The following is an 11,609-nucleotide window of genomic DNA, read 5'->3' as shown; positions in this document are numbered from 1 at the left end:
GGCCCTGCCCGTGAGGGTTTACAATCTAAAGGGTGGGATATTGGAGTAGGAAACATGAACAAATGACTCTGTGTCTCATGGGAGACCAACACCTCTAGTATCTGCCCCAAGCTCTGGTAATAAGTTCTGATCAAACAGATAAAAGGACATAACTGGAAACTCCAAATTGTTGCCTCACTGGAAGTAATGAGATTACCCAACATGTACTAGATTGGTGAAAGTAAGGTTCTTAGATTGGTTTTGGAACAGGTTGTTTCCTCCATATACTGAATGGAGGCCACCAAGAGTCATGAATAACATACGTAAGTGAAAAGGTTTCAGGAGGATATTGGATATCTGAAATAAGGGCTCTACAGCATAGAAAGATATTTAAAATAATTGTACACGGTCAGCCTTGTGGCAGCAGTTTGGGTAAGACCCTTTTCTGATCCAAAATGACTGTACTCTAGTCCACAGTGCCAGCTCCATAAAGACATTGTTTGACCAGTTGGGTGTGAGGGAACTCGAGTGGCCTGCACTTCAGTTCTGATGATCACCTTTGGGAAGAACTGGAATGCCAATTGCTAGCCAAGTCTTCTCCTCCAACATCTGTACCAGAAATCACAAATGTTATGTTGGTTAAAAGGGCAAAGATTCCCACAGACACACACCAAAATCTTGTAGAGGAGGCTAATGTGCTCTGATAGAACAGATGAAGGAACATAATTGGGAGCTCTAAATTGCTGCCTCACAAGACGTAATGAGATTACCTGACATGTACTACATAGGTAATGGTAAGCTCATCTGCGGGTCTTAGATTAGTTTTGGAACAACTCGTTTCTCTCCTCTCTTCTCTCTGTATGGAGGCCACCAAGAGTCATGAATAATGCGAGTATGTGAAAAGGTTTCAGGAGGATATTGGATAACCGAGATAAGAGTGTGATTGTAAGAAGAGACAATTTCTGCATGCAGCTGACCTCCTGTTCAGTGAACCTCTTGAAACACTTCAAGCACATAACTGTCAGCCTCTCCCCAGTCCTAAATAGCTTCTAATAAAACAGTAGGGTGCTCCCCAGTGCTCAGGAATTGTTAGTAGAATGATCTCAGTGTGGGAACATTTCTAGTCAATTCGTTTGGAGTTTGAAGCTTATACAATCGTGATGGTTTATATCTTGTCCATTTTGTTATGTCTGACACTGATATATTTCCCCACATGTCGCACTCAGATCTTGACAACTGAAAAAGAGAGGTTACACAATAGTTATGAGCAATGAAATGGCTCCACAGACCAGATGTCATGCCATGAAACTTTGATAACTCTACAGATAATTGTACGCACCTACATGCTTACGAGCAGGATAAGACTCTTTGCTTAATTCTTCCCTGGGTGCATGCCAAGTTGCAGCTTGTTTTTTGCGGACCCTCTGACAACAACATCCTGGTTTTGAGAACTTTCCTAACTTAGTAACACGAAAGCCTTTTGTTTATGATTTGTAAAGTCACTCTTTACGTCACTGTGTCTGTGCACTTCTCTCTTCTTTTCTTCTGAAATTCCCTTAATTAGGTCTAATTACAAAGCATCTGGGCAATTGTTATTTAAATGGGTACACATGGGCAAAGCCTAACTGTGTTCTTAATCTTTTATCCTGTCATTCTTATTTCTTTTATAGTGACCTTTCTTTTCTCGTTAAATGTCTTGACAAGTTAGACCGTATTTAATCAGCTGCTATACGTAAGTTGCTGCACCTTGCACTGATTCGCCCTGCAAATTACAGCTGGGTTGAGCCAGCCGTGATCTCACGGCTGGCTCCGCCCAGTTGTAATGACAGGTCAGCGTCCTGGGGACGCTGATCTGTCATTAAACAAAAGCAACTGGGCGGAGCCGGCCATGACATCAGGGCCAGCTCCGCCCAGTTCATTGGCCGGGACCTACTAGAAGACCCTATCAGGTGCCGGCAGATAGGAAACAGTTGGGCGGAGCTAGCTCTGCCCAATTTGTGTTTTTTTAATGTATTTTTCTTTTTTATATATATTTATTTTAATTTGCTATCTTTTAACTTTGGGGTACCGAGCAGAATAGCCGAGCCAAATGCTGCTCGGCGGCATTCAGCTATTCACTCACTGCCGTTCGGCCCCTATGAGAATAGGGGCAAACGGCAGCAAGTGAGCTGCCGAAGCTTCGGCCCGGCCAATCCAGATGTTGGATCGGCTGAGTCGAAGTCCCTCTGCACTTCGGCTCAGCCGAACATGCAGAGTATGTTCAGCAGACCGAAGCCGGACGATGTACGGCTGAAATAAGCCTTACTGAGCTGGAGTGAATAGCCGAACATGCTCACTTTACTTCGGCTGGGTTATTCACCTTCGGCAGCTTTGTGGGTAACCCCCTATTGTGATTTTGAGTATTAGGCAGTGTTCTAGCTATTGTATGAAAGGAAGGAAAAAGAAGGTTATATATTTTAACCACTAGTGATATTCTGTGAAGGAAACAAGGACACAAGGCAAATCAATCCCACTGGGACACAGAGAGCCAAAAAAAACATCAAGAGTTTAAACCAGCCTTTCTCAACTTGTTTAGCATGGAGGAACCCTTGAAACAACTTCAGGTCTCAGGGAACCCTGACAATAATTTCTATATATACATGTCACAGTACCACATCCTGGTGGTCAGTGGGAAGAATGCTTCTTACATTGTTGGTCTGTGGGAAGAATGTCCGCCTTGCAGATTGCTAAAAAGATAGGTGTCCCAGTGATTACTTACCCAAGAGGCAGAAATTGCTCAAGGAACCCTTGGCAACCTTTGGGGGAACTCTAGAGTTTCACAGAACCCTGGTTGAGAAAGCTGGTTTAAACTATTCCATACTGTTAAAAATTGAGGACATGTTTTGGCTATAGGCACAAAATAACAGATTATGTTCAAGTGTTGCCAGGCAAGGTTCCTGATAATGCTGCAGCATAAAAAGACATTTTAGATAACTGTACACTTCCAACCTTGTGATATCAGTTTGGGGAAGATCCTTTTCTGACTGTACTCCAATACACAGTCAGCTTCATTAAGAAATTGTTTAACTTGTTTAATGTATAGCAACTCCAACGGTCTGCACAGAGCCTTGGCCTCAGTCCTGTTGATCACCTTTGTGAAGAACTGGAATCCTTACTGTGAGCCAGTTCTTCTCATCCTACATCAGTACCTGACTTCAGGAATGCTATTGTGGTTGAATGGGCAAACATTCACACACACACACTCCAAAATCGTGTGGAAAGCCTTCCCAAAAAAGGGCAGGCCGCAAAGAGGGGCCCATGGTTCTGGAATGGGATGTCCAACAAACTCATATACGTGTGATGGTCAGCTGTCCACAAAGTCCACCATATAGTGCTTAGTTCTGCATTTTGCAACATAAAACAATTTAAATGGGGCTTTTAAGGTGTCGCACACAGACTTAACGGGACATACATACATATATAAATATATATATATGTTGCATTTTCTCATTTGAAGAATGGACTTCTGGTTCTATGTGATGGATCAGTTGGTTGGATATATATGTAGGGCCCGTATGCCTGAAATAATCAATGACACACTTGACATTCCTTTCTATGATTGCTTTGCATTTAGTTAGATTCTGCAGCAAGTGTTCAGTTATCAGTGTGGTTTCTTCTGTGTGTGCGCCGCTCTTAACTCTCAGGCTTCATTCACACAAGGCTTTCATGACCGGAGGCGGATTCCTGCAGCAAAAATTGCACATTGTTGAGTCAGGAATCGCAGGTGGCTCCAGAGAGCTGTCACCAGCTCCAGAGAGCTTCCCTCTGCAAAATTCTGGCTTCCAGCATAAAAGCTTCGTGCAAATGAGGCCTTAAATAAATATATATATTAATAAACATATTAAACCTATATTGACATTTTTGTGTACAGCAAACTGACATGTAAAGTTTTAGAATGTTTAGATTAACCATTAACTCCTGCGTTCTGTTTGCTTTCTATCCAGGGCAGATGTTAAGACGGAATGTTCCCTCTCTGGAGTGCCAGTCTTGCTTGCTGTTTAGAAAGATGAAGTTCCAGAGGAGAGATCTTTAGGGTCGTTATCTGTTTTCTGTGCCAGTCAGAAGAAGCGCAGAGACAAATGAAACGGGTGAAATGGAAAAGAAGCAGCTCTCTGTAGATGATGACCTGTTACCTATTTATTATGTTCACTCTGGGGTAGAAGATAAAACATTTTCTAGAGTGTGTCAGGGACATGAAGCCTCTGTACCATCTCCGCACTTTAACCATTTTCCATCATTTAATGAGAACTGTTTGCCCCCAGGTCCATCTAGGACTGAGAGGTCTGTGCTAAATAACTATGATTATGAAGGGCAAAAGGAAGTCAACAGTGTTGGTTTCACTCCAGGTACGAATGTTGAGGACTGTTGTGCAAGCAATGCCTATTCCAAAGTTCCGATGGTCTCCGATTTTCACCAATCTCATAAAGCCACCAATATGAGGACCCAGGTCAGTAGCACATCAAAGTGCACCACTGCTCAGGACGTTTTCTTAGCCAGCTTACTTCAGGTTCAGCTTTGTGTCATGGATCTCCAAGATCAGATTGAAATGACAGAGACCAATCACAAAGCCAGGGACATTGGACTTAAGATGAGCACACCTATGGGGCAAAAGATGAGCCTACCTTCTGTCCTGGAGCCTGAAATAAGACCCACTTGCATTGAGGACGTTGTACGGAATCCGGAACCTCCATGTGTGGATGAGGACCAAGAGAGCGATGATACTGCTTACTCTGAATTGGAAGTAGAAGAGCGCTTGTTTTGCGATAACCCTTTATTTAAGAACTCGAAAGGGCCGCGTAATGTGGATTATAATGTACAGACTTCCATCACTGAACTGACCAGCCAACATAAACCAGCTCCCATGGACAGGATAGTAAATGAGGGAAGCCAGCTGCTAAAACAGAACGCATGGGATAGTAAAGACATGGGTACTGGAACGGTTGTATGGCATCGAATAATACGGGAGGAGTCTCTGGAGGAGCTCCAGATATATGAAGATGAGTGGGAGGAGAAGAGGTCCATGCTCTGCAATACAGGGACCTCTGGATGGCCTGTTTCTAACAACTTGCCTGGTACCCAAACGGTAGGTGAATTTTGAAGTTAACATGTTTGTCCAACCAAAGTTATTTTTTATTTAGTCTTGGATAGAGTAGGGATTGATTTAGAATTTTGTTAGGGGTTTTACTCCCACACGGGGCTCTGTTAGAGAGCATTTCCATTATTACTGTCTTGATGACAGTGGCATGACAGGACAGGATGTGAGGGACAATGTCCACCAAAAATGTATATATTTTTCAGTAACGTAGGAAGAGGCTAGAACCCCGGTCAGATTTTTAATGCTGTCTGTGTCTCAATTCCTGTCTGGTCAAACCGTTGTCACCGTGGCAGTAGATAGGGGGAATCATTCTAACAGAGGAGATGTATGTTGACAAATGATCGTATGGTCCACATTGGTGAGCCTTTTCAAGCACGAAAAACATAATATAGCTTGTCGGGAAAAAAAATTATATTCTAAATTCTTCACATGGCAATACAATTATGTAAAAGTGGAGTGTTGCACATTGCTACCACAACAGGCCTGCCATACTTATTCAGACCATCACTAGAAAAACAGGCAATAGGAATCAGTAACTGCCATTGTGTTAAAATCAGTTAACTGCAAAAAAAGTGGAAAACCCGCCATAACCTTGCCCATGATTACTGCTGAGGTCTTAAAACCATGATCTTCTACCCTTAACTTCCTAGACCAGCGATGGCGAACCTTTTTGAGCCCGAGTGCTCAAACTGGATCCCTAAACCAACATACGTGTCTCAAAGTGCCAACCCTGCACTTCGACCCAAATACTGATGATTTCTTTTACCTATCTAGAGGCAGAGCTAGCTGTGCCCGCCCCCTCCCCGTCCATTCCTCCAGCCAGCACTGGAGGATCAGGGAGCGGTGACTGACAGTCACCGTTCTCTACAGGGAGATGATCGGGAAGTGAATGGATTGGTGGTATGTGTTTGCTCACTTCCCGATCAATAGAGCCAACCTAGTCTCCCTACCTTATGAGTACTGGAGTGGATCCTTAGCCTGGAGTCCGGTGTGGGCTGCTATGCTGTGACGGAGCTCCATCCATATATGCATTGCTTGTACAGCTTCCTTGGGCGCCCTGTAGAGCTGCCGGGAGCCAGAATTTGGCATCACTTCGGGCCAGACACCTCTATAGGGCACGTGATGGGGCTGTAAGCAATGCATGTATGGATGGAGCTCCCAGCCCACCTCACCGCAATTCACACTCGGCACCGGGTAGCATATTTTGAGTTGCTGCTCAGCGCGAGAACTGACAGTGCTGTGCTAGAGGGAGTCTGAGGAGTCTCTCACCTAGCGCAGTGGAAGGCATGCGGCAAACCTCTGAACATGGGGTTGCGACCCACATTTGGGTCAATACCCACCAGTTGAGAACCACGGGTCTAAACATTCCCTACTATACCCAACAGTAAATACCAAAAACATTGCTTCTACTTTTAATACATTAATCTTGCAGTAAGGTATCATTTGTGAAAGAAGCAAATATGTAAAATGTAGATACCGTATATACTTGAGTATAAGCCGTCCCGCATTTAAGCCGAGGTACCTAATTTTACCACAAAATTCCTGCCAGATGACCCCGCTCGGAGCGCCGCCCACCGGAGCAGCAGTGACTCGACGCTCGGCGAGGTAAGAAAGAAGAAACCTGACCACTGGACCACGCTGACTCGAGTATAAGCCGAGGGGGGCACTTTTCAGCAAAAAAAATGGGCTGAAAAACTCGGCATATACTCGAGTATATACGGTAAGTTGACTTTTAAACAATAAGGCAGAGATAGGCAACGTCGGACTCCATCTGTTATGGGAACTACAAGTCCTATGAGACATTGCAAGACTCTGACAGTCATAGGCATGCCTCCCAGAGGCAGAAGCATGATAACATTTTAGTTTCACCACAAATGAAGTGGCCAGTTTGCCTATCCCTGCAAATAAGGTCAGACAATTGTATGAGTTGGTCTTATGCCAACCAGTTGATACAACTGCCAGCTTCATATGACTTGACATTACAGCTGCCTCTTTCCTCACTACTAAGTGTATTATCATGCTTATCAAGCGAGTTAATTGGGCTTATCTCTCGAGCCTACCCTCGCATTGAAGGGAGGAGTTCTGCCTACCTCTTATGTTATTAAAAAAATGGTAGAAATGGGAGACCGGGGAACTTTACCAAGTTATAATTCTCTTGAAGAGTGTGAGAGGTAAGTAGCCAACAGGTACATAAACTCCCTGGTGACATGTCAAATGCCAGTTTTGAGTTGTCTTCATGTTTGTTCTTTTAAGAGACTGATTTTGTAAGCTGCTGTACCCCATGTCCTGTAGCACAAAATGTGTCCTGTTTTTTGCAATAAATATTGATTCCAAGTGCCTCAGATCATTTGAAGGAACTAATGGTAGCTCATGACAAATAGAACTTTGTACAACTGGAAAAGCTTACATAGACAAGGTCTAAAATTATTTAATATTCAGGAGAACACAACCAGAGGAGCTGGAATATGGAAAGGACTTTGGGAACGTCCATAACTGTCAGGTGGCCAGGCACAGTTGGGAATGATGGCAGGGAGGTCTTGTTTTTTTTTAAAGTAATCTCTGAATTGGTGCTGACATTGTCCTTCCTTCTGAAGGGTGGCTACTTTTGTTCCCCATGGACCCTGTGTGTGTTGTAAAGTAGTCACCTCTCCAAGATCACTCCGTGATGGACTACAATTCCAATGCAAATTACTAAACCTGAGATTGTAGTCCATCACAGGAGAGAGCTTGGAGCGGTGACTACTATACAACACACAGGGACCATGAGGAACAAAGGTAGTCACCCTCCAGAAGGAAGGACAGTGTCAGCACCAATTCAGAGATGATTTGAGGATTTACAGCCGAGTGATACACAAATCAGATACATTTTTGTCATTAGTTAAGGTACTTGAATTCAGTTTCAAAATTTAACTTCTGAGTTTAGTGTCACTTTAAATATCCAAGACATACAAGAAACTAGGGGGCTGACTTGCCCAATGAGCTTCACCTATAACTAAGGTATCTGTTTGGGTCAATGAACTGTTTAAAACTTCTGACTGACAGCTCCTCCATTTGGATCGTAGGATTAGCAAGCTGTTCGATAGTTATTCTGAGCTGACTGAAAACATACCTACACGTCACTGATTGCAGAGCATTGTTGCTGTTTCTGAAAAATAGGATTTTGTTCTTACCGTAAAATCCTTTTCTCGGAGTTCATTGAAGGACACCGCTCTAAAGAATTCTGAGATGTAGGGTTATGCTGCTGCCTTTAGGGGATTTCTCCTAGAGGCCGCCGCATAACCCTACATCTCGAATTATCCAGAGCTGTGTCCCTCAATGGACAATGGAGAAATGATGTCAGACCTTCAATAAAGGAATTTCTGGAGATCATTAAAAGCAATCGGAAGTGCACATATCCATATGTTGCATAATAGCAATGTTTGCCTAATAATTCTGTAACCTGTATAGTATTTTAATACTCACCACTTCTCTTTTAGAATCCCCTGTGCCTGACAGACCCTCCAGCTCAAATAGCCGTGGTCAGCTCTCTCCCTAATATACCAGTAACCTGTGAGTATCAATTTCCTTATTACAAAGTTGCCATGAAATCCTTGGTCAGTCATGCTGGAGCTTGAAGCAAACTGTGCTTTGCCAATTCACCTTAAAATTAAGCTGTGCCCAAAAAATGCAGGCAGGGGGGCACAGGACCAGCCACCAGTATTTCCTGCAGATGATTTTTCTCCATTACTGGCTTACCATGCTTTATTCTGCACTGTATCTCTCTGTGAAGGTGGCCATCTTGGTAGAGGCAGGGCTTTGCTTCCTCATGTCAGAGCTTTCAGCAAAACAGTGACATCACAAAGTCACACTCCAAATCTCCTGAGAGGCTTGCCACTATGGCTAATCTATAAATCTCCAAAATTGAAGTCTAGCCTTGCCATTTTCCCACACTTGTAGCAAGTCGCTTCCTGTATTGAAGCTGTCAATTCCCTCCAAAATTGCATCTCCACAATGTAACCCCTTGAAGGTGCAGCAGCTATATTGAGCCCACTGTCATCTCCTATCTGAACGATCTCCATCTCATTCATCAATCACTTCTCCCCCTGATCCGTTCTGTCATTCCCCTTCCTCACTGATATTCGCTTTCTTTTCCATTAAAAATGTTATTCTCAAGCTTTATGTGAAATCACACATCCCTGGCATCCCTTTTAGATGTGCCTGCAGCCATTCAGCTCAATTCTGCAGCACCCAGTGGCAAGCAGGGAGAAGCGGGCACATCTAAAGGGATCCCAGGGATGTGTTCTTTCAGATCATTCTTTTAAAAAGAGAAAGAGATCAGAGGCAGAAAGCTGAGACGTATTGCTTGAAAACAAAATGGTTTGATTAACACATTTTAATTACATCTTGAAAAATATGGACGCGCAAGCATGCAAAAATATCAGTCACATCAAAAGTTACTTTAAAGGTGAACTCCAGGCAGATAAAAGATACAAATTAATACAGCTCTATATTCATTCATCCTTCATTTAATGTGTTCTGTAAGTGATGTAAGTACCTGATTTGGCATCAGCCTCTTGGAGTGCTCCCATACAGCAAAACTCTGACTGAGAGGGGGACGGGGGGGCTCAAGGAGCTGTGCTACATGATAATAGGAGAAGAGAGCAGAGTGACAGAGAGAGGAGCTCTTTCATCTGCGGCTTCTTTTTTCCCTGTCCAGTTATAGGTTGGGGAGTAGACCACTAGAAACAGCCAGCATGTACAGCTTGGTGCTGCGTGCACAGCCGTATCGGGCAGCTCCCGGGAAGGACAGGTGCTGCGTGTGATTAGTACGCAGCCCCCGTCCTTCTCTATGGGACTACGCGGCCATACGCCCCCTCCCTACGCTCACCTCAAGTGCAGGTCCGTAGGGGTGCGTGTTTCCTGGCTCGGACGCAGATAGGATCCATCTTGTCACCATACGAGTACGCTCAGCCGCACCCGCACGGACAAATCCTTTGACTGGCTCCTATATACTTATTTCTCTGTATTTAGCTGTTTGCCCAAAGTTTACAACTCTGCATATGCACTGGCTATAAATTATTCTATGCTTTACTTTTACCAGAACTTTGGAAAATCCTATAGGCATTCAGTAAGATACTGAAAAGTAATATAATGCCCAGTTTTATTTAAATTGCACTAGAGCTGCAGCTAACGATTTGCGGGCGGGTCTGGCAGCGGCGAGCGTGAGGTGGGGAGGAGGTGTGGCGTGCAGCGTGTGTGGAGCCGTGAAGAGGGCCAACCAATCAGAAGCCGATTAATCGATGATTGAAAAAGTTGACAACTTTTTCAATAATCTATTATAATCGATTATGTCGATTAGTTGTTGCAGCCCTACTGGATTCCCTTTTTATATCTCCCATTATAAGGTGTGGTTCCAGTTATTATGGTATTTTCTTTTCCAGTATGGTATGTGCATACTGGTTGAATTCTTCTTGTACTTCTAATTTGTACAACAAATATTTTTATAACTAGGAATAGAGATTCATGGAAGTATTTCCTAAAGCATTGGAATGTTTGATTGCATTATGACTCACAGACATATGAATGTGTAGCTATGGGAACCTTAAATAGCATAGAATTGATGACTAAGGCCAACACAAGCTAGACCTCAAATAGTTCAGTTTATGTTCTTTTTTAATTAAGCACAGCCCCTTCCCATGATGAATGAGGCTTTTATGGGTATACTATGTATGAATGAGGCTGTTATGCAGGCATTAAAGTTGAACTGAATGCAAAAAGTGAAGTTTTGCTGTGTTATTGGGAACATTTAGGGGGTTATTCACGTAGAGCTTCGGCTGATCCTTCGGCTCTCTTCGGCCCCCGGAGCTCTTCGGTTAAGTCGAACGGAAGGGTTGCTGTAAGGGCTATTCACTATAGCCCGTACATCAGCCGAAGGTGGCCGAGCTGAAGGCATATGCTTCGGCTCGACTGAACAGAAGTGACACCCAAAGCGGGGCAAACGGCCTGCCGTAAGCCCCACATATGACAGCTGGGCGGAGCCATTCATGATGTCACGGCTGGTTCCGCCCAGTTGTAATGACAGATCAGCGTCCCCAAATGTCCTGGGGACGCTGAGCTGTCATTAAACAATAACAACTGGGCGGAGCCGGCCGTGACGTCATGGCCGGCTCTGCCCAGTTGTTCATTGGCCGGGACCTGCTAAAAGACTCTAGCAGGTGCCGGGCAATAGGAAACAGTTGGGCGGAGCTAGCTCCGTCCAATTGTTGTTTTTTTTCTTTTTAATTTAAATTAAATCTTAACCTTTTTTTTTCTACTATTTTCTATTCTGCTCGGTACCACAGAGAACACTAGAACACTGGCTTCGTAGGGAATCAAGAAGCCTGGTGACGGGTCATGATCCGCCTGAAATCGTCTCACTTCAGCTGGGTTATTCACTCAGCAGCTTTGTGAATAACCTCCTTAGAAGTGTTAATTGTACCTTAGCAATACCCTAAAAAAACTCATGTACATATAGCCT

The 11,609-nt window shown here is 43.9% G+C and overlaps 1 protein-coding gene across 1 annotated transcript in view; it reads left to right on the top strand.

The window, feature by feature from the left end:
* Positions 1-3,975: 3,975 nt before the first annotated feature.
* The window catches only part of LOC108786482 (PH and SEC7 domain-containing protein 4-like), a 41,900-nt gene continuing 34,266 nt past the window's right edge, over positions 3,976-11,609 (top strand). Inside the window, exons 1-2 of the mRNA XM_018555790.1 lie at positions 3,976-5,101; positions 8,590-8,662. Of these exons, the coding sequence (XP_018411292.1) occupies positions 4,112-5,101; positions 8,590-8,662 (1,063 nt within the window). The 5' untranslated portion in view covers positions 3,976-4,111. The remainder of the gene's footprint in view (positions 5,102-8,589; positions 8,663-11,609) is intronic.

Source organism: Nanorana parkeri, unplaced genomic scaffold, assembly GCF_000935625.1.
Source record: "Nanorana parkeri isolate BGI_ZX_2015 unplaced genomic scaffold, ASM93562v1 scaffold214, whole genome shotgun sequence".
Taxonomy (NCBI): Eukaryota; Metazoa; Chordata; class Amphibia; order Anura; family Dicroglossidae; genus Nanorana; species Nanorana parkeri.
Note: the sequence above shows the minus strand (reverse complement) of the source record. Positions and strands in the feature narration are given on the sequence as shown.